The sequence below is a fragment of the Globicephala melas genome, chromosome 3 (assembly GCF_963455315.2).
Source record: "Globicephala melas chromosome 3, mGloMel1.2, whole genome shotgun sequence".
NCBI lineage: Eukaryota > Metazoa > Chordata > Mammalia > Artiodactyla > Delphinidae > Globicephala > Globicephala melas.
In genome coordinates, this window is record NC_083316.1 from 163802341 (window position 1) to 163826878 (window position 24538).

The 24538-nt window shown below is 43.8% G+C and overlaps 1 protein-coding gene across 2 annotated transcripts in view; it reads right to left on the reverse strand.

Moving 5' to 3' along the window:
* LOC115865209 (GTPase HRas-like) overlaps positions 1 to 24538 on the reverse strand; it is a 51344-nt gene that overhangs the window by 6478 nt on the left and 20328 nt on the right. Inside the window, exon 5 of one of the 2 annotated variants that reach the window (XM_060297121.1) lies at positions 19066 to 19145. In XM_060297121.1, coding sequence (XP_060153104.1) covers positions 19066 to 19145 — 80 coding nt within the window. Of the gene's footprint in view, positions 1 to 17828; positions 19146 to 24538 lie in introns of those variants that run through there. The other variant, XM_060297120.1, reaches the window with a different exon arrangement.

Sequence of the window (24538 nt, forward strand, 5' to 3'; positions counted from 1 at the left end):
GTCAGTCTTTTGTTCTGTTCAGGCCTTCAGCTGATTAGAAAAGGCCCACCTGCGTTGTGAAGAGCAATCTGCTTTGCTCAAAGTCTATTGATTTCAATGTGAATCTCATCCAAAAACACCCTCACAGGAACGTCCAGAATAGCGTTTGACCAAATGTCTGTGCACCACAGCCCTGCCAAGTTGACACATACAATTAACCATCACATCACCAAAATAGACTAGGAACACATGGGCACCAGGACATAGTTTGCTGGACACCTTTGGTGTGGACATACAGACAGGTTCAATCACCATCCTCAGAGCTGGCAGAGAAGCTCTGTTTTCTCTACTTTGCCAGGGTGGAGCTGGCCACAGGGAGTGCAAACTGAAAACATCTACAATGTAGCATTTCACCCCCTTCTGTGGAAGAAAATCAGCAGGCGGTGTGTGTTGGGTTTTGGCCCGTGTCAGGGCCTTTTTCTCAAGGGTCTGTTAGAAGATGGTGTCAGGCAGGGGTTCTCGACCTCAGCGTCACTGTGGGTTGTCTTGTGCACTGTAGGGACTGTAGGGCGTTGAGCAGTGACCCTGGCATCCATCCATCACTGGTCAGTACCAAAGGCCAGAGCCCAGGCTCCCTCACTGGTGCCACCTTGGGGCTCAGGCCTTTGTCTGATCTTCCCTGTAGAAGCTCCCTTGTGGCAGGGGGCCCAGTGTCCTGGGTTCCTGGTCTTTCTCTTCTTTTTGCTACTTCTCCGTGACTGAGCACCACGCAGCTGACTATCCTGCCGTCTGGCGGCCTCTCCAATGATGGTTGGCTTTGTGTGGGCCAGTGAAGGGAGATGGGGCGGGGTTTGCATCCCTCTCCTGTGGGTCCACTCTCCTCCATGTCCACTCTCTAGAACCACCCAGGTCCCCACCATCAGGACCCCATCAAGGGTAGGAAAGGGAGGCAGCAGCCTCAGCACCAGCAGGTCCCTTCAGCTTCCAGGTGGGGGTCCAGGATCGCGGAGGATCCTTCAGAAACATCTGTCTCCTTCCCTCCCCTCCCGTGGGTGCGAGTTCTAGGCTTGGAGCCCTACCACTGACAGATGTCTGTACACTGATTTGGGGACAGATTTGGGGACAGAGGCTGGGCCAACCTGGGGGTTGCGGTTGTCTCTACACGGTGGATGTGCAGACTTAGTCTATAAGACAAATTCAGTTATGAAAATTCAGTGGCTAGTATTTAATGCTGATCTACTATTATAAAGTACTCTCTATTTTTATGACTTCAGAGACTGCTATGTAATAAAGGACACCCTTCCTCCAGTCCAACATCCAGTTCCAGCCCCAGAGAGGAGGCAGATTGGCATATTTGTCTGTTCTATAAGTTTACAGTGTCCAGAATCCTGTTTAAGGTTTTAGGATGCCCTCAATACTTTTTGAAATAAAAATTTTCCTAACTAAAAAAATCCCCCCTCAGGGTTCTGACCACCAAAAAATATCTCCAGACATGATCAGATGTCCCTTGGAAGTAAAATCATCCCCCATGGAGAAGCACTGATTTAGGGACCTGATTTAGGGTAGCTTCTAAGCATCCTTTTACCTTCTCCTGTTCATAAGAGGATCACGGCCGAAATGATCGTCCCCCAGCCCTGGGGTCTGTGTAGACACACACACGTGGCCAGGGGAGCCTGCAGCAGGGCGTGGATGTGACAAAACCAGGTGGCCGTCCTGCCCGGCCCCCTTCCATCCACCTCCCCTTTGCCTCTCGTGTGTCGTCTCCTCCCTTTCTTCCACTGACCTCATTCTGCAGTGCAAATTAAGCCTGGGAGTGGCATCCGTGAGACTGTGGCAGAACAGGTTGTCCAACCGTGAACTGAAGAAACGAAACCCATCTCTGCCCAAGCTGGTGTTCCTCCAACATGGCCCACGCATGAGCTCTTGTCACCAGGTGACCCTGGGAAAGGCACCGTGGGGTGGGCCTCAGTGGCGCTGCTTCTCCCGGAGAAGAGTTTCACTGTCCTGGGTTCATCTGGCTCTTACTTCTCCCTGGGGCTGCTTACCAGGTCTTTTAATGATTTTATAAACCCGAGACACACTTCCATGAAGGCAGAAGCAGCCTCTGAAAACTCAGCAGTGGGACTTCCCTGGTCCAGTGGCTAAGACTCTGCCCTCCCAATGCAGGCAGCCCGGGTCCGATCCCTGGTCTGGGAACTAGATCCCACATGCCACAACTAAGAGTTCACATGCCGCAACTAAAAAAAAACAAAAATGGTTCTGATGAACCTAGGGGCAAGACAGGAATAAAGACACAGGTGTAGAGAATGGACTTGAGGACATGGCCGGGGGAGGGTAAGCTGGGACGAACTGGGAGATTAGCATTGACATATGTACACTACCAAATGTAAGACAGATAGTGGGAAGCAGCTGCATAGCACAGCGAGATCAGCTTGGTGCTTTGAGACCACCTAGAGGGGTGGGATAGGGAGGGTGGGAGGGAGGCCCAAGAGGGAGGGGATATGGGGATATATGGATTTGTATAGCTGATTCACTTTGTTATACAGCAGAAACTAACACAACATTGTAAAGCAGATATACTCCAATAAAGATGTTAAAAAAAACCCCAAAGATCCCACATCCCACAACGAAGAGCCGGCACGCATCAACAAAGATCCTGCGTGCCACAACTAAGACCCAGCGCAGCCAAATAAATAAATGATAGTTAAAAAAAAAACAACAACAACTCAGGAGTAACTACCAGCTCGCACTATTGGGATGGCTACTATCAGAAAAATAATAATAACAAGTGTTGGAGAGGATGCTGAGAAATTGGAACCCTTGTGCACTGTTGGTGGGAATGTAAAATGGTGCAGATGCTGTGGAAAACAGTATAGAGATCCCTTTAAAAATTAGAAATAGGGGCTTCCCTGGTGGCGCAGTGGTTGAGAGTCCGCCTGCTGATGCAGGGGACACGGGTTCATGCCCCGGTCCGGGAAGATCCCACATGCCGCAGAGCGGCTGGGCCCGTGAGCCATGGCCGCTGGGCCTGCGCGTCCGGAGCCTGTGCTCCACAACGGGAGAGGCCACAGCAGTGAGAGGCCCGCGTACCACCAAAAAAAAAAAAAAAAAATTAGAAATAGAACTGCCATGTGATCCAGCAATCCCACTTCCAGGTATAGATCCAAAAGAATTGAAAGTAGGAACTCAAACAGATATTTGTACACCCATGGTCAAAGCAGCATTATTCATAATAGCCAAGAGGTGGAAGCAACCCTAACATCCATCCTCAGATGTACGTGGTCCATCCATACAATGGAATATTATTCAGCCTTCAAAAGGAAGGACATTCTGACACCTGCTACACCATGGATGACATTATAAGTGCAAAAGGATAAATGCCATATGATTCCACATGGTATATGACGTCCCTAAAGTACAGTCAACTGCAGAGTCAGGAAGGACAATGGTGGGGGTCAGGGGTTGAGGGAAGCGGTAGGGAGTGAGTGTTTAATGGGGACAGAGTTTCAGTTTTGCAAGACGCGAGTTCTGGAGATGGATAGTGGTGATGGCTGCACAGCAATGTGAATGTGCTTAATGCCACGGACTGTACCCTGAAAAATGGTTCAGATGGTCAGTTTTCTGTTATGCATACTTTACCTCAACTTTTTAAAAACCTCGTAAGCCGTAATAAATCCAAGCCATCCAGCTAACCTCTGATGAGCACAGCCCAGATCCTCAGGTGCTGGCTGAGAGACAGTGTGAGAAGCCTCAGCCCAGGATAATTGAGACTTGATTCTGCTGGCTTATCCAGGCACCCTGGGGAACCCTGGAGATCGTTTTTATCTGATGGAGATCATGACCGCTGTGTTTATGGAAGGGACGTGCATGCCTCCATCATGATGCTCATTGTCTGCGCTTCTGAGATCAGTGCTGAAGCTCACAGGACAGGATGGAATTACAAAGTGCCAGCCGGGCCCTGAGTCAGCGTGCACATGCGGTAATTACCGCTGGGAGACCTCGCTGGTGAGAGCCAGGGGAAGGAAAGCTGCACCTTCAGTGGCTCCAAGGCTGGTTTTCCTTTTAACAGTCATCTGCTGGTCCCTTGGATGTGCTGTTATCAAACGTCTTGAAGTGGCCTGCTGTGCTCTACCAGACTCCCCTACATCCTGGACTTAGATTTTTTTCTCCATATTTAAAATTTCCCAAAGAATAAAGTGGAAGAAGCCATGGATTATATTTCTAGGGCAAGGTAAATACAGCATTTCTTGCAATCAGAGCTTCTGGAATCTTCTTAGGCTAGAAGGACTAGCCTCAGTGGCTGCACTGACCTCAGCTGAAGTCCCGACCATGGTCCTCAAGGCCCCCTGCCCTCGCCTCCGCCAGTCCCCACCACTCACTCATTCCAGCCACACCGGCCTCCTCACTGCTCCTCCAGCCTGCCAGGCGCAGTCCTGCCACAGGGCCTTTGCACCTGCAGTCTTTCTGCCTGGAGCATTCTTTCCCCAGATATCCGCATCACTCCTCCCTCAGCTCCTTTATTCATTTTTATTTTTAAAATTTTTATTTTCGGCCGCTCTGCATGACATGCGAGGTCTTAGTTCCCCCGACCAGGGACCGAACTCATGCCCCCTACAGTGGAAGTGTGGAGTCTTAACCACTGGACCGCCAGGGAAGTCCCTCCCTCAGCTCCCATAGACCTTTGCTCCAGTCTCAACAACTCCTATCACCCTATTCAGTATTGCAACCCCTCCGTCAGCACTCAGCTCTCCCAGCCGCCCTTCTCCATAGCACTTACCACTTTCTAACACACTCTCTGATTTCCTTATTTACTATGTCAATCATGTATTGACTGTGCCAACAGCCTCTGTCCTTCGTGCCCCCCCGCCAAGCAGAGTCTTTGTGTTGTTCACCAATGTATCCCGTGTGTCTGTAATAGTGCCTGGTGTGTAATAGGTGCTCAGCAAACACTAGTCAACTAAATGAATTCACCTGAACCACCGATAGGACCCTTTGGTTTAGAATTTGAAACGTGTTCACAGAGACGAATGACCAAAATGTGAATGATTTTTAATTATTTTAAAGTTAATACTTTACATTTAAAAAACACTAATAGGGAATTCCCTGGCAGTCCAGCGGTTAGGACTCTGCGCTTTCACTGCCGAGGGCCCAGGTTTGATCCCTGGTCAGGGAACTAGGATCCCACAAGCCACACGCTGGGACCCAAAAAAAGCAAAATTAAATTAAATTAAATTAAAAATAAAAACTAGTAATAACAACCTTGTTTGTCCATCCAAAGCAGCTCCATCCCTCCGGGTGCTCAGGCCCACACTCGCAGAGTCAGCCTCACTGCCTGGCTTTCTCTCACCTCCCACATCCAATTAATCTGGTATTTGTAATTGATTCTACATTCAAATTGTGCCCTGTGATATTGTGATTTATAATAAGGACTACATATTTGGTCTTCATCCCCATTCCTGGCACAGAGCTCCTAAAACTCTTGGAATTTCCTAGGTGATAAGAACAATAAAGGTGTCTTGATAGTCCTAACAAGCGCTTTTCGACACACCTGAGTTTATGTTAATGAGGCGACTGTTGGAAAGTACCTGAGGATGGGAACTCGTTGACAGAACCAACCCTGTCTGGAACATTCAGTTCCAGAGGGGCTGGAGGTTGAATCAATCACCACTGACCAATGATTTCATCAATCATGCCTATGTGATGAAGCCTCCATAAAAACCCAAAAGGATGGGATCGGTGAACCAGACGCATCCATGTGCTGAGCCCCGAACTCCACAGGGACAGAAGCCCCTGCGTTCAGCACCTCGCCCAGTGTATCTCTTCATCTGGCTGTCAATTTGGGTCCTTTCATAGCCTTTGTAGGAAACCGGTAATATAGTAAGTAAAATGTTTCTCTGAGTTCTGTGAGCCGCTCTAGCAAATTAATCGAACCCAAGGAGGGGTCGTGGGTAACCTCTGATTTATAGCCAGTTGGTCAGAAGCACAGGTGACAACCTGAACTTGCGATTGGCATCAAAGAGACTGGGAGCCAGTCTCGTGGGACAGAGCCCTTACTTAACCTGTGGGTCTGATGCTATCTCCAGGTGGGGAATGGGGAGCAATATGGATCTTATTCTCAAAAAATGTGGTTATGGGACTTCCCTGGTGGTCCAGTGATTAAGACTCCACACTCCCAATGCAGGGAGCCTGGGTTCGATCCCTGGTCAGGGAACTAGGTCCCACATGCTGCAACTAAATATCCCGCATGCAGCAACGAAGACCCTGCGTGTCTCAACTAAGACCTGGCTCAGCCAAATAAATAAGTAAATATTAAAAAAAAAAAAGACTCCACACTGCCAGTGCAGGGGGTGTGGGTTTGATCCCTGGTGGGGGAACTAAGATCCCATATGCCGCATGGCGCGGCCAAAAAAAATAATATTAAAATGGCACACTAGGGAAAATACCCATCAAACACCAAAGAAGACCGTAATGGAGGGATTAAGAACAAAAAACATATAGGTCATATATAAAAAAGTAGCCCAATGCATCTCAGAGGAAATGTTTCTCCAGCATTGACCATGGCATTGACAATGGAGGTTTAACATCGAGAAGTTTCTCTTGTCCTCAGGGATACATTATCCTCCAGACACATACATCTGCAACAATACACAGAGTTTATTGCCAACCTGGAAAGTATACCCAAGTCTCAGTGTTCAGAGCTTTTACTGGGGTTTCTTAGGTAGGAATCATTGATTGAATACTTACATGATCAAATTATTGCCCACATGGCTGAATCTCCAGCCCCCGTCCCCACCTCCCCTCGCTGGATATCGCGTGACGCCAACCCTATCCATCTAATTACATGGTTGGTGTTTCTGGCGTGGACCCACCACGAGTCATTGAGTTAGCATAAACAATCCAGGGGCCCACCATGAGTCACCAAGTTAGCTTAAACTGTCAAGTGTGTTCCGTCTAACACCATATACAAAAATAAACTCAAAATGGATTAAAAACCTAAACGTAAGACCAGATACTGTGAAACATGGGCAGAACACTTTGACGTAAATCACAGCAATACTTTTTTTTGATCCATCTCCTAGAGTAATGGAAATAAAAACAAAAATGAACAAACGGGACCTAATTAAACTTAAAAGCTTTTGCACAGCAAAGGAAACCATAAACAAGATGAAAAGACAACCGTCAGAATGGGAGAAAATACTTGCAAACGAAGCAACTGACAAGGGATTAATCTCTAAAATATACAAACAGCTCATACAGCTCAATATCAAAAAACAAACAACCCAGTCAAAAAATGGGCAGAAGACCTAAACACACATTTCTCCAAAGAAGACATACAGATGGCCAAGAGGCACATGAAAAGATGCTCAACATCACTGATTATTAGAGAAATGCAAATCAAAACTGCAATGAGGTATCACCCTACACTGGTCAGAATGGCTATCATCAAAAAATCTACAAACAATAAATGCTGGAGAGGGTGTGGAGAAAAGGGAACCCTCATACACTGTTTGTGGGAATGTAAATTGATACAGCCACTATGGAAAACAGTATGGAGGTTCCTTAAAAAACTAAAAATAGAACTACCATATGACCCAGCAATCCCACTACTGGGCATATACCCTGAGAAAACCATAATTCAAAAACACACACACACCCCAATGTTCATAGCAGCATTATTTACAATAGCCAGGACATGGAAACAACCTAAATATCTATCAACAGAGAAATGGATAAAGAAGATGTAGTATATGTATACAATGGAATATTACTCAGCCATAAAAAGGAATGAAATTGGGTCATTTGTAGTGATGTGGATGGACCTAGAGAGTGTCATATAGAGTGAAGTAAGTCAGAAAGAGAAAAGTAAATATCGTATAGTAACGCACATATGTGGAATCTAGAAAAATGGTATAGATGATCTTATTTGCAAAGCAGAAATAGAGACACAGATGTAGAGAACAAATGTATGGATACCAGGGGGGAAAGTGGTGGGGTGGAAGGAATTGGGAGACTGGGATTGACACATATACATTATTGATACTATGTATAAAATGGACAGCTAATGGGAACATACTGTATAGCACAGGGAACTCTACCTAATGCACTGTGATAACCTAAATGGGAGGGAAGCCCAAAAGGGAGAGTATATCTGTATGTGTATGGCTGATTCCTTTTGTTGTGCAGTAGAGGCTAACACAACATTGTAAAGCAACCATACTCCAATAAAAATTAAGAAGAAAAAAAAGCTTTTGCACAGCAAAGGAGTCCATAAACAAAATGAAAAGACAACCTACAGACTGGGAGAGAATATTTGCAAATGATGCTACCAACAAGGGATGGATTTCCAAAATATACAAACAACTCATGCAGCTCTATATCAAAAAAACAAACAATCCAATCAAAAAATGGGCAGAAGATCTAAATAGACATTTCTCCAAAAAAGACATACAGATGGCCAACAGGCATTATTAGAGAAATGCAAATCAAAACTACAGTGAGATATCACTTCACACCAGTTAGAATGGCCATCATCAAAAAGTCTACAAATGATAAATGCTGGAGAGTCTGTGGAGAAAAGGGAACCCTCCTACACTGTTTGTGGGAATGTAAATTGGTACAGCCACTATAGAGAACAGTATGGAGGTTCCTTAAAAAATTAAAAATAGAGTTACATTGTGATCCTGCAACCCCACTCCTGGGTATATATCTGGAGCAAACTCTAATTCGAAAAGATACATGCACCTCAATGTTCATGGCAGCACTATTCACAATAGCCAAGACATGGAAGCAACCTAAATGTTCATCAACAGATGAATGGATAAAGCTGTGGTATATATATACACACAGTGGAATATTACTCAACGATAAAGAAGGATGAAAGGCCATTTGCAGCAACATGGATGGACCTAGATATTAAGTGAAGAAGGAGAACGACAAATATCATATGATATCACTTATATGTGGAATCTTAAAAAATGATACAAAAGAACTTATTTACAAAACAGAAATAGACTTACAGATATGGAAAACAAACATGATTACCAAAGGGGATACCAGGATGCGAGGAGATAAATTAGGAGTTTGGGATTAACATATACACACTAGTATATATAAAATAGATAAACAACAAGGACCTACTGTATAGCACAAGTAACTATACTCAATATCTTGTAATAACTTATAATGGAAAAGAATCTGAAAGAGATTATATATATGTATAACTGAGTCACTTTGATGTACACTTGAAACTAACAGCAAAAACAGTGTGTTCTGAGGGGCTCTCCAATAATAGCCAATACATCCTATCACTTAGAGAATCCCAAGGGTTTAGAGGTTACCTCCCAGGAGCTAGGACAGAGGCCAGACCTCTCTTTGGGTAATTCTTCACTATACAGTGTTACACTTCAATTTTAAATTTATCAAAATAATAACTCCGGACTTCTCTGGTGGTCCAGTGGTTAAGACTTCGCCCTTCCACTGCAGGAGGCGTGGGTTTGATCCCTGGTCAGGGAAGATCCCTCATGCCGCCTGCCGTGGCCAAAAAAACCAAACAAAAACCCCAAAACTCCACATGTAGTCCAATTGTAATAAAACTGTAGAATATCTAAAACAAAGAGATGACTTTCAGATCAGGTAGAATAAGAACAATTATACAGAGCGCTGACATTGCAGAAGCAGCACTGGAAACCAGAAGAGAAGGAATCATATCTTCAATAAGTAAACAAATTTTGGATTCTGAAAAACCAAAGTCAACTTTGCACTGAAAACAACTTTCAAGAACATAGTAAAAGGGACCTCCCTGGTGGTCCAGTGGTTAAGACTCCACACTGCCAAAGAAGGGGGCCCGGGTTTGATCCCTAGTCATGGAACTAGAGCCCGCACGCTGCAACTAAAAAGCCCACGCAGCCAAATGAATAAATATTAAATAAAAAAAAGAACATAGTAAAAGGCAGACATTTTCATTCAAATAAAAAGAGAGAGTTTGCCACTAGCAGACCTCCATAAAGGACGTTCTGGACTTCCCTGGCGGTCCAGTGGTTTAGATTCCCCACTTGCACTGCAGGGTGCACAGGTTAGATCCCAGGTCGGGGAAACTAGGATCCCACATGCTGCGGGGCGCAGCCAAAAATAAATAAATAAAAAATAATAATTAAAAAAATAAAATGGTATAAGAAATTTTTTTAAAAAGGACATTCTTCAAGCAGAACAAAAAGTGATCTGAGAGGGAAGGACTGAGAACCAAAAAGGAATGTTGAGCAAAAAAAAAAAGTGGTAACTGGATAAATCTAAACACATGTTGAATTGGTAACACTAATAATAATGTAATTTTTTTTTTTTTTTGCAGTACGCGAGCCTCTCACTGCTGTGGCCTCTCCCGCCGCGGAGCACAGACTCTGGACGCGCAGACCCAGCGGCCATGGCTCACGGGCCCAGCTGCTTCGCAGCATGTGGGATCTTCCCAGACCGGGGCACGAACCCATGTCCCCTGCATCGGCAGGCGGACTCTCAACCACTGCGCCACCAGGGAAGTCCCTGTAATGTATTTTTGAAGTTGAAAATAAACAGTTTAGAACTATGTTTTTAATTAGTATGGTGGCCAGAGTTGAGCAGACGTTTCTCCAGCATAGAAGACAGACCAGGTCACTGATGTCTACATGTCAGGTCTGGGGACGTAACATGAGAAACCTGAATGTACAAATCCCTCTACAATCTCCCTGTGGTAAGTTCTCCGAAGGCAGAGTGTGTAGCAAGAAGCCAGAGCCTGAAAAGCTGTCCTTGGCTAGAAAGATGCTGCAGGTGACACCCAGAGAAGGAGCTGGCCTTAAGGCAAAGGGTGGACCAGTGGGGCCTGGGGAGAGAAAGCCGGCCTCTCAGCACAGCTGGCTTCTGCCTACATGAAGAGTTTGAGCTTCCTGGGGATCACGTGTCAGAAGTGGTTTTGCAGCTGCCATCGGCCCTCCCCAGCAGCTGAACCTGTGTGTCCAGGTGCACTGGGCCCAGCCCAGGTGTGTGTATTTTCAGTTTTTGAAGAAAAAAGAAGTCATGCTACAGCACAGAAGATGGATGAGAACCAAGTTGAGCATCCCTGTCATCTCTGAAAACAAGTGGCTGGCGGTTATATAAGCTTAGATACTTTTCTGTCACCTTGAAATCATTTCCAATGTAAAAAATATTTCCTCAACAACACTAATCATTAGGGAAATGCAAATCTAAACCACAGTGAGATACTGCCCGACACGCATTAACATGTGGAGAGGGCTTCCCTGGAGGCACGGTGGATAAGAATCTGCCTGCCAGTGCCGGGGACATGGGTTCGATCCCTGGTCTGGGAAGATTCCACATGCCGTGGAGCAACTAAGCCCATGAGCCACAACTACTGAGTCTGCGCTCTAGAGCCCGCGAGCCACAACTACTGAACCCTGCGCACCTAGAGCCTGTGCTCCGCAACAAGAGAAGCCACTGCAATGAGAAGCCCGTGCACCACAACAAAGAGTAGCCCCCTCTCACCGCAACTAGAGAAAGCCTGTGCGCAGCAACAAAGACCCAACACAGCCAAAAATAAATAAATTTTTTAAAAATATGATCTTTAAAAAAAATAAAAAGTAAAAAAAATTTAAAAAACATTTGTTTCACAGCAATTTCCAGACTAGGATACTGGTGAGATATGTTCTTTTTCTTCTTTTTTTTTTTTTTTTTGGCCACACCACATGGCATGCGGGATCTTAGTTCCCCAACCAGGGATGGAACCCGCGCCCCCTGTAGTGGCAGCGCGGGGTCTTAACCACTGGACTGCCAGGGAAATCCCGAGATATTATTAACTTAAGGTTTCACGCCTGCAGGTTTCCTGTGTTCTCCATTTAACCACCTGACCACTTAAAATCAAAGTGATTTTCCTCTCATTGGACATGTCAGTGCACCAGCTTGTAAGTCCCCCACAGCAATGGAAGGGTGGCCTTGATGCAGGTAGCCCTGGGGGTGAGGATTGCAGGGGGAAGCCACCAGGTTGAGGTTTTATTTTTTTAATATTTATTTGGTTGCACCGGGTCGTAGCAGGCGGGCCCCTTAGTTGCGGCTCACAGGCTCCTCAGTTGTGGCATGCGAACTCTTAGTTGCGGCATGCATGCAGGATCTAGTTCCCTGACCAGGGATCGAACCCGGGTCCCCTGCATTGGGAGCGTGGAGTCTTATCCACTGTGCCACCAGGGAAGTCCCCAGGTTGAGTATTTAATCCATCTTCACTGTGAACAAAAGACACCTCCTTCCTCTGGCTGCACTCGGAGACCCCCGCAGGTAAACCTGTTTCGGAAGTGACATGGCTGTGTGGCTGGAATGTTCTGTCCCTGCCTTCACTCTTCTTTCTTTAAGTCCCTGACCCATGCCTCCATCTACCTACGCCATGATTTAAATTTTAAAAAAAAATTCTATGGTTTGTACACTTGTGCTTTCTTCATTCTGATTTTATGGTAGTGAGACCTATCAGGAATCTACTCAAAACAGCTCGTCTAGCAACATTACCAGGATTAGAAGCTGATCTCGTCTCTCATTTCTTCTGTATGCATAGAAGTCATAGTATAATGGATAAAGGCACTTCACAGGAGACTTGGCTCTGTTTACTAGCCATGGGACCTTGGGCAAGTCATATAACCTCTATACATTATCTTCCTCATCTGTAGGGCGCTATTGGGTTAAAGTACGAATACTGTACTAGGAAATCTCTTGTACCTATTATAATAGTTTAATATTTAGTATACTGATTAATATTCAAAGCCCTTTGTTACCATGAAAAATTAAACATCATAGAGTGTATTGTGGTTATGAAACTAAAGAATGTATGTAATACACTTTAAAGTTTTTTCAACAGAAATGTTAAAACAAATTTGTAATGCTTAATTATTCTATATGTGTCTAAAAATTCAATAAACTACAATTTGTGAGCCATAAAAAAAAAAAAAAGCCTGCAAATCTGAAGAAGGCAAAGCTGGCATGCAAAGACATAGCACAATGGGCTTCATCCAGGTCACCTCCAAAGTCCCTTTCAGGCAAAATTCTCTGCCCAGAGGTTGCAGACCAGGGACTTCCCTGGCGGTCCAGTGGTTAAGACTCTGCACTCGCACTGCCAGGGGCACAGATTCGATCCCTGGTCTGGGAACTAAGATCCCGAATACCACTCAGTGCTGCCAAACAAACAGAGGTTGCAGACACAAATATCAAAGGACAAACAGGAACGACCATGAGCTGAGAGCAAGCATCTGCCCTGCAGGAGCCCGTTCTCTTAAACCTTCCTTCATCAAACAGGGAGCTGGGTGCCGGAGGGTCCTTGCTTGCAGCTTGAGCTGCCAGGCCAGGTCCCGCACAAAATCGCCAGCTCCAGGCCATACAGCAGCTCATCCTTACCTTTAGCCTTGGCTGTACTCCTTTTGGGCAGCTCTGAGATCGCTCCGTTTTCAACAATTTCATATCCCTGATTTTTTAAAAAATTGTAATACATATAATATAAAATTTACCATCTTTTTTTTTTTTTTTTTTGCGGTATGTGGGCTTCTCACCGCTGTGGCCTCTCCCGCTGCGGAGCACAGGCTCTGGACGCGCAGGCTCAGCAGCCATGGCTCACGGGCCCAGCCGCTCCGCAGCACGTGGGACCCTCATGGACTGGGGTACGAACCCGCGTCCCCTTCATCGGCAGGCAGACCCTCAACCACTGCGCCACCAGGGAAGCCCATCTTAACTCTTTTTAAGTGTACAGTTCAGTCCTGTTAAGTATATTCACAATGTTGTGCAACCAACCTCCAGAACATTTTTGTTTTGCAAAAGTGTAACTCTCTCCACATTAAACACTCACTCCCCATCCCCCTCCCCCAGCCCCTGGCACCCACTCTCCTACTTTCTGTCTCTGTGGATCTGACTCCTCTAGGGACCTCATATAAGTGGAAATGATACACTATTTGTCTTTTTGCATCTGGCTTATTTCACTGAGCATGATGTCCTCAAGGTTCATCCATGTTGTAGCGGGTGTCTGAATTTCTTTCCTTTTTGAGGCCCAATAATATTCCATTGTATGAAAATAAACTCAAAATGGATTAAAGAATTAAATGTAAGACTGGATACTATAAAACTCCTAGATGAAGACATAGGCAGAACACTCTTTGACATAAATCACAGCAATATCTTTTTGGATCTGTCTCCTAGAGTAATGGAAATAAAAACAAAAAAAAATAAATGGGACCTAATTAAACTTAAAAGCTTCTGCACAGCAAAGGAAACCATAAACAAAACAAAAAGACAGCCTACAGAATGGGAGAAAATATTTGCATTTTCAAATGCAAGGGATTAATTTCCAAAATATACAAACAGCTCATACAGCTCAAAATCAAAAAACCCAATCAAAAAATGGGTAGAAGATCTAAATAGATATTTCTCCAAAGAAGACAGACAGATGGCCAACAGGCACATGAAAAAGCACTCAACATCGCTAATTATTAGAGAAATGCAAATCAAAACTACAAAGAGGTATCACGTCACTCTGGTCAGAATGGCCATCATCAAAAAGTCTAACAGATAATAAATGCTGGAGAGGGTGTGGAGAAAAAGGAACCCTCCTACACTGTTGTTGGGAATGTAAACTGGTACAGCCACTATGGAGAATGGTATGGAGGAGGCTTAAAAAAACTAAAAATAAGCCTACTGTATGATCCTGCAATCCCACTCCTGGGCATATATCTAGAGAAAACCATAATTTGAAAAGATACATGCACCCCAATGTTCACTGCAGCACTATTCACATTAGCCAAGACATGGAAGCAACCTAAATGTCCATCAACAGAGGAATGGATAAAGAAGATGTGGTACATATATATACAATGGAATACTACTCAGTCATAAAAAGGAACAAAATAATGCCATTTGCAGCAACATTGATGGACCTAGAGATTCTCATACTGAGTGAAGTAAGTCAGACAAAGACAAATATCATATGATATTGCTTACATGTGGAATCTAAAAAAAAGGCTAGAAGTGAACTTATCTACAAAACCAAAATAGAGTTACAGATGTAGAAAATAAACTTATGGTTACTGGGGGGAAAGGGGAGGGGAGGGATAAATTGGAAGATTGGGATTAACACATACATACTACTATATGTAATAATAAGGACCTGTACTGTATAGCACAGGGAACTCTACTTGATACTCTGTATGGGAATGGCCTATATGGCCTATATGGGAAAAGAATCTAAAAATGGCCTATATGGGAAAAGAATCTAAAAGAAAGTGGATATATGTATTTGTATAACAGATTTACTTTGCTGTATACCCAAAACTAACACAACATTGTGAATCAATTATACCCCAATAAAATTTTTTTAAAAAGATACATGCACCCCAAAGTTCATAACAGCACTATTCACAATAGCCAAGACATGGAAGCAACCTAAATGTACATAGACAGATGAATGAATAAAGAAGCTGTGGTATATATATACAATGGAATATTACTCAGCCATAAAAAAGAATGAAATAATGCCATTTGCAGCAACATGGGTGGACCTAGAGATTATCATACTAAATGAAGTAAGCCAGACAGAGAAAAACAAATATCATATGATATCACTTATATGTGGAATCTTAAAAAAAGAAAGAAAAAGAAAAAGATACAAATGAACTTATTTACTAAACAGAAATAGACCCACAGACATGGAAAACAAACTAATGGTTACCAAAGGGGAAAGGGGAGGGAGGGATAAATTAGGAATTTGGGACTGACATATACACACTACTATATATAAAATAGATAACCAACAAGGACCTACCGTATAGCACAGGAAACTATACTTAATATTTTGTAATAACCTATAAGGGAAAAGAATCTGAAAAAGAATATATATATATAACTGAATCATGGAGCTGTACACCTGAAACTAACATGACATTGTAAATAAACTATAATTCAATAAAAATATATATATATTCCACTGTACGGATGGACCACCTTTTGTTTATCCAGTCATCTGTTTGATGGACACTAGGCTTGCTTCCACCTTTTGGCCACTGTGAATGTGGGTGTGCACATATCTGTTCAAGACCCTGCTTTCAATTATTTTGGTTCTATACCCAGAAGTGGAATTGCTGAATCACATAGTAATTCTATTTTTACTTTTTTGAGGATCCACCGTACTATTTCCCATTGTGGCTGCACTATTTTCCATTCCCACCTACAGTCCACAACTTCTCCACATCCTCAGCAAAGCTTGTTATTTTCTTTGTTGTTGTTTTCTTATACTAGCCATCCTGATGGGTGTGAGGTGACATCTCACTGTGGTCATCCTCCTGATATTTCAAAAGTGTTTTAACTCCATTTGTTCATTTAAATAGGTTTTATTACTTTTTTAGAGCAGATTAGGGTTCATAGCAAAATTGAGCAGAAAGTTCCCTTATGTCCCCTGCTCTGTCCCCCCAGTCACACACACACGAGCTAGAACCCACTCCCAACTATCCCATGAACATCCTGCACCAGAGCAGTGTGTTGGTCACAATCCATGAATCTACGTGGACACATCATGATCACCCAGAGTCCAGAGTTTACAGTAGGGTTCACTCCTGGTGTTGTACATTGATGGATTCTGACAAACGTATCTCACCATGAGAGTATTGTTGGAGAGGAAGAAAATTTTCTCTACCTTTCTAGGCTGCTCTGAGAATTAAACTGACATGAGACAGATGAACAGGAGGAAATCAAACTCAGTTTAATAATACATATGCATGGGAGAGACCCAGGAAAACTGACTCAGTCACCAAAAGTGTTTTAACTCTGTAGCAGCTTTTATAGAACCCCCAAAGAGTAATCCTTATAGGGTTATTTCAACACCCAAATGGCTGTTTACAGAAGAAGTGGGGAGACTTTTCAGAGGACTGCTCCCTCATCAAGGCCACGGGTCAGAAACCCAGCTGGGAGAAATCAGAACTGCAGATGTTACACGCACCTAAACCAAGAATAGTGGGGTCCCTGAAGGGGTGATGAGAACCTCCCAAAGGCAGTTGTCCCCAGGTGGAGTCAAACCCAACCTTCAGAGCACTCTGCCTACACTGAAATCAGCCCATGCTGGACTCAAACAGTGAAAAACTCTAAAAATTCTAGCATGAATAACATCTAGAAGAGCTGGGTTCTCAGAGCAACTCTCCTTGTTGGATTTTTTTTTAATTCAAAGGACTATGAGAATTACAAATAAATATTTTTCATTTAATTATTTGCCGTAAAGGGTTACAGCCACCTATGAAACTTGAGGACACAGTCCACCCAAGACCGCCCCTCCTTTCTGATATCAACTGCAAGGTCAGGGGTCCTCAAGACCACCATCAGGTTTGGTAATTTGCTGGAAAGACTCACAGAACTGACCTGAAGCTGTTATGCTCACAGTTATGGTTTATCACAGGGAAAGGATATAGATCAAAATCAGCCAAGGGAAGGAGGTGCACGGGGCAGAGTCCAGGAGAAGCACCAAGTGCACAGCCCCTAGCGCCCTCTCCCCATGGAGGCATCATTTCCTCTCCCGTCATCGATGTGTGATGAGGTACACAGAGTATGGCCAACCATGGATGCTCACCTGGGCCTCCGGTTCAGAGTTTTTACTAAGGCTCCATTACGTGGCCGCGATTGATTGATTGGTTGGTAGCCCACAAGGTCGATCTTAGTCTACAGGTCCACTGATACCGTGTGACCAAAAGCCCCCACCTTAAATCACACCGTGGGTCTTTCTGGCCCCCAGCCTAAGTCACATCATAAGACTATCCATTGATTACATGAAATTCTAAAAATCTTAAAAAAAAAAAAAAAAAGACTATCCATTGGACCCAAGGCCCCCAGGGAAACAAAGACACTTAGCGATTATCTCCAGGAGCTTGAGACAAAGGCCAGACCTCTTTGGGGGCAAAGTTAAACTCTTTACTACACAGGTTCCCAGTCCGTTTCCTCCAGAAAATGGTAAACTCCAGGAGGGCAGGACTAAAACTATCTTTGCTGCCTCTCAGTGCCAGGGATTTTGTTGGATGCCAAGAGTGGAGACTATTTTAAAAATTAAAAAAAAAAAGTTCTCTTTCAGTATTGAGGCATTTGGGTTATTTATCGTCAAGGGTCAGGGTGTGAATGCAAGGTGATGGCATTAGGAGGTGGGGCCTTTGGGAGTGATTAGGTCAGGAGGGTGGAGCCCCCGTGAATGGAAATAGTTGCCTTGTAAAAGAGACCCCGCAGAGCTTTCTCACCTTCTTTATGCTGTGTGTGGACTGGATGAGACATCCAATCCAGAAGAGAGCCCTCACGTTGTAAATGATGCTACTGTGAACACAGGTGTAGGGGAGACCCTGCTTTCAGTTCTTTTGCGAACATGCCCTGAAGTGGATTACATGGTAGTTCTGTTTTTAACAATTCGAGGGACTGCCATGCCGATTTCCATAGTGGTTGTCATCACATCTGTTTTTACTCTTATCTTCTAATTAGAGCAAGTGTTACTAGCTGCCACATATGCTAATGACAGAAAATTTACTTTGCAAAAATTCAGTACATGAAACAGTGAGCCCACTGAAATAAAACTAAAAATCTGCTCAAAAATCTAGGTGCAAAAGCATGTAGAGGGACTTCCCTGGTGGTCCAGTGGTTAAGAACCCGGCTTCCAATGCAGGGGACACAGGTTGGATCCCTGGTGGGGGAACTAAGATCCCACCTGCCACGGGGCAGCGAAGCCCGCACACCCTAGAGCCCGCGCGCCACAACCAGAGAGCCTGTGCACTGCAACTACTAAGCCTGCACGCTCTGGAGCCTGTGCGCCACAACTAGAGAGAAGCCCACTCACCACAATGAAAAATCCTGCATGCCACAAATGAGACCCAACGCGGCCAAATAAATAAATATTTAAAAAAGAAAGCATATAGAGGCATAACCCCCAGCTGCTCTTGTTGATTTGTAGACCCACTGTGAACTTTCAAGGTGGGCTTTTTTGTTCTTTATCTTTCTTCTTTTGTTTATGCTTTAAAACAAATGGCACAAACATCTCTGCTTTATCAGGCAATTAATCTGGAACAAACCTTCAACAAAGGGTACCTGGGAAGGTTTTTCTGGCATCCTCTCTGGCGATTTTGCATATTCCATCTTCACAGTGGTTCCAGGTGATATTCGTGGATCTGTTGGTAGAAACACAGACTAACACAGAATTTGTAGCAGCTGCATGTCCTTGGAGCTGCTGGCAAATTAATTTCTTCACACCCTTTTTGCCAGGATAATAGCTAGAATGATTGCAGCTAATAGCACCAGGCTCAGCTGTCTCTATGGTAATGTTATACCCTATCAATGTCACTTGCATAACTCCAAGAACACGGTCCATAGGATCAGTCCCAGTCATCTCCATTGTAACATTGTACCCTATCAACATCACCTTCATCCCCCCAGGAACATGGCTGCCCAGGGACCAAGGCAGACCTGGGAGGGGAAAAGATACTGGTACATTTTAAATCTCCATTTAAACTATTTCCATCTCTGTAGATCAAGTATACAATGTTTTAAGAGCAGAAGGGCTCATAATGGTCTCAACTGTTTTGCAAGGTGGCATTTCAAAGCAGAGCTACATGGAGTAATGGCCTGAAACCCTACAGGTGAAGGGATATTCCAGTGACCACATGCTGAAGTGGAGCAGCCTCCAACCTATGGTCTGAAGAATAGAGACAATTAGGAATCTTGGTCTTTGAAAAAGATGTAGCATTATGATGGCAGGAAACCTAAATATAACCTATAGCCACTGGGACCTAATGCCTGACATCAGTAAGTGCCAATAATTGCTCAGTGAGTGGGTGGGATTTTCCATCTGTTGTCATTGTGAGGTCATTGTAGAAAAAGCCTTCTCTGCAGAATGTAAGGTGCAGGATGTAAATTCATTCATTTAACTACAGATAATGACTGTCTTAGTCTGCTCAGCCTACTAGAACAGAATACCATAGACTTAACAGTTATAAACAACAGAAATTTATTTCTCACAGTTCTGGAGGCTGAGAAGTCCAAGATCAAGGCTTCAGCAGATTTGATGGCTGGTGAGAGCTCACTTCCTGATTTATAGAGGGACATCTCACTGTGTCCTCTCACTGTGGTAGAAAAAGGGGGCAAGAGAGCTCCCTGAGTTCCCTTTATAAGGTCACAAGTCCCATTCCTGAGGACTCCAGCCTCATGACTTAATCACCTCCCGAACTCCCCACTTACTGTACCATCACACTGGGGGTTAGCGTTTGCACATATGAATTGGGATGGAACAAGCATTCAGTCCATAACATGGACCGAGTGTGCACTACAGGCCAGGCACCAGGGAGGAAGTAGTGAACATGAGAGACAGATCCCTGCTCCTTCAGACCTTCATCCAATGGGGGAAATGGACACAGAAGACATCACTGAATACTTGGGAGAGGGCTTCCCTGGTGGCGCAGTGGTTAAGAATCTGCCTGCCAATGCAGGGGACATGGGTTCAAGCCCTGGCCCAGGAAGATCCCACATGCCGCGGAGCAACTAAGCCTGTGCACCACAACTACTGAGGCTGTGCTCTAGAGCCCGCGAGCCACAACTACTGAAGCCCGAGCACCTAGAGCCCGGTGCTCCACAACAAAGAAAAGCCACCGCAATGAGAAGCCTGCACACCACAACGAAGAGGAGTCACGGCTTGCTGCAACTAGAGAAAGCCCGCAAGCAGCAACGAAGACCCAATGCAGCCAAAATAAATAAATAAATAAATTTATGTTTAAAAAAAAATACTTGGGAGAAAGACAAAGTAGAACAAGAGGCTAGAGAGGGATCTCAGCAGGGCGGTCAGGAGAAATCTTTTTAATAAGGTGATGTGGATCAAAGCCAAGATGAAGGGATGGAGCCAGGCAGGCATGTGGGGAAGAAAAGCTTTAAGGCTGAAGAAACAGCAAATGCAAAGACCCTGAGGTATAACCAAGCCTGGGAAGAGCTAGGAACAGTGTGAGCAAGGAGGGAGAAGTCGAAGATGAACCAGGAGGGGTGTACAAGGCAGTGTGAAGACTTTCATGGTTAACAGATAACCTATGTTGTCCTCATAGTCATTGGAAACCATTTAGCAAGTGTTGAGGGCTGAAGAAAAGGCCATCTTGTTTCCTCCTCCAATGTGGTATGTGCTAAAAATTAGTTACCTTAAATGCCTTCTGAACAAGATGGAGAGTTTTCTGTTTTTGTATTTTTATTTGGGGGGGCATGGTTAGGCTAAAGCATATGGTCTCACTTAACGCATGTCATCTTACAGGGTCTCCTGCCCCATGGCCCCTGTATCCTCTTAGGTAACTAACCAAGAAGTCCCAGGGTGATGTGCTCCACAGAGGTGAACTAATGTAGAAGTCATGGCCAGGGCAAGGAGGGGCAATGGTTAAGACCTCGGACTTCAGCCAAACTACCCGGGTCTGAATTCAGGTCCTGCTATTTGCCTATAAATTGGGAACAAGGGGACAGCAAAAGTACCCGTATGAACAAAAAGAAAATATCAATAAATAGACATAAAACCTAAAAAAAAAGCCGGAAAAGAAATTCTAGTGCAGATTTGAGCCAGTAGAAAAAGAATCAGCATAAATGAAGATAGGACAATAGTAATTACTGAGTCTGAGTAACAGAGAGATAAAAGAGTGTGATGAAAAGTGAATGGAATCTTTTATTTTTCTAATTTTATTTTATTCTTTATACTTTGTTATTGTCCTCTCCTTTTGGCTTCTCCCCCCCTCCTTTTTTTTTTTCTTTTTTCTTTTTTCTGTTGTGGTTTTATTTTACCTTGTTGCAGTTGTTTCAATTTATAGTTTTATTTTTCCTAATATATTTTTTATCTTTCTAATTTTATTTTGTTTTTTATTCTTTGATATTGTACTGCTTCTGCTTCTCTTTCTTTCTTTCCTTTTTTTTTTTTTTTTAACTGCGCCATGAAGCTTGTGGGATCTTGGTTCCCAGGCCGGATGCCGGGCCCAAGCTCCTGTGGTGGGAGCTCCAAGTCCAAACCACTGGACTAAAAGAGAACCTCAGACCCCAGGGAATATTAATCAGAGTGAGGCCCCCCAGAGGTCTTCGTGTCAGCACCAAGACCCAGCTCTACCCAACTGCCTGCAAACTCCAGTGCTGGACATCTCAGGCCAAACAAGCAGTAAGAAAGGAATACAGCACCACCCATTAAAAACAAAAAACAGTCTGAGCCCTGGTCGGGGAGGATCCCACATGCCGCAAAGCAACTAGGCCCGTGCGCCACAACTGCTGAGGGTGCGCTCTAGAGCCCACGAGCCACAACTAATGAAGCCTGCGTGCGTAGAGCCCGTGCTCCGCAATGGCAGAGGCCACCTCAGTGAGAAGCCCGTGCACCGCGGCAAAGAGTAGCCCTCCCCCCCACTGCAACTAGAGAGGGCCCACGTGCAGTAACGGGGGCACAACTCAGCCAAAAATAAATAAAAAAATATAAATAAATTTATTTTTTAAAAAAAAGAGAAAGAAGAACAAAAAAACCCCAAAGTTAGCAGAAGGAAAGAAATCGTAAAGATCAGATCAGAAATAAATGAAAAAGAAATGAAAGAAACAATAGCAAAGATCAATAAAACTAAAAGCTGGTTCTTTGAGAAGATAAACAAAATTGATAAACCATTAGCTAGACTCATCAAGAAAAAAAGGGAGAAGACTCAAATCAACAGAATTAGAAATGAAAAAGAAGTAACAACTGACACTGCATAAATACAAAGAATCATGAGAGATTACTACAAGCAACTCTATGCCAATAAAATGGACAACCTGGAAGAAATGGACAAATTCTTAGAAAAGCACAACCTTCCAAGACTGAATCAGGAAGAAATAGAAAATATAAACAGACCAATCACAAGCACTGAAATTGAAACTGTGATTAAAAATCTTCCAACAAACCAAAGCCCAGAACCAAATGGCTTCACAGGTGAATTCTATCAAACATTTAGAGGGCTTCCCTGGTGGCCCAGTGGTTGAGAGTCCGCTTGCCGATGCAGGGGACACGGGTTCGTGCCCCGGTCTGGGAAGATCCCACATGCCGCGGAGCGGCTGGGCCCGTGAGCCATGGCCGCTGAGCGTGTGCGTCCGGAGCCTGTGCTCCGCAACGGGAGAGGCCACAACAGTGAGAGGCCCGCGTACCGCCAAAAAAACAAAAAACATTTAGAGAAGAGCTAACACCCATCCTTCTCAAACTCTTCCAAAATATAGCAGTGGGAGGAACACTCCCAAACTCATTCTACGAGGCCACCATCACCCTGATACCAAAACCAGACAAAGATGTCACAAAAAAGGAAAACTACAGGCCAATGTCTCTGATGAACATAGATGCAAAAATCCTCAATAAAATACTAGCAAACAGAGTCCAACAGCACATTAAAAGGATCATACACCATGATCAGGTGGGGTTTATCCCAGGAATGCAAGGATTCCTCAATATACACGAATCAATCAATGTGATACACCATATTAACAAATTGAAGGATAAAAACCATATGATAATTTAAATAGATGCAGAAAAAGCTTTTGACAAAATTCAACACCCATTTATGATAAACCCTCTCCAGAAAGTAAGCATAGAGGGAATCTACCTGAACATAATAAAGGCCATATAGGACAAACCCACAGCCAACATTGTTCTCAATGGTGAAAAACTGAAACCATTTCCTCTAAGATCAGGAAAAAGACAAGGTTGCCCACTCTCACCACTATTATTCAACATAGTTTTGGAAGTTTTAGCCACAGCAATCAGAGAAGAAAAAGAAATAAAAGGAATCCAAATCGGAAAAGAAGAAGTAAAACTGTCACTGTTTGCAGTTGACATGATACAATACATAGAGAATCCTAAAGATACTACCAGAAAACTACTAGAGCTAATCAATGAATTTGGTAGAGTAGCAAGATACAAAATTAATGCACAGAAATCTCTTGCATTCCTATACACTAATGATGAAAAATCTGAAAGAGAAATTAGGGAAACACTCTCATTTACCATCGCAACAAAAAGAATAAAATACCTAGGAATAAACCTACCTAAGGAGACATAAGAGCTGTATGCAGAAAACTATAAGACACTGATGAAAAAAATTAGAGATGATACAAACAGATGGAGAGATATACCATGTTCTTGGATTGGAAGAATCAACATTGTGAAAATGACTACAGATTCAGTGCAATCCTTATCAAACTACCAATGGCATTTTTCACAGAACTAGAACAAAAAAATTCACAATTTGTGTGGAGACACAAAAGACCCCGAATAGCCAAGGCAATCTTGAGAAAGAAAAACGGAGCTGGAGGAATCAGGCTCCCTGACTTCAGACTATACTACAAAGCTACAGTAATCAAGACAGTATGGTACTGGCACAAAAACAGAAATATAGATCAATGGAACAGGATAGAAAGCCCAGAGATAAGCTCATGCACATATGGTCACCTTATCTTTGATAAAGGTGGCAAGAGTATACAATGGAGAAAAGACAACCTCTTCAATAAGTGGTGCTGGGAAAACTGGACAGCTATATGTAAAAGAATGAAA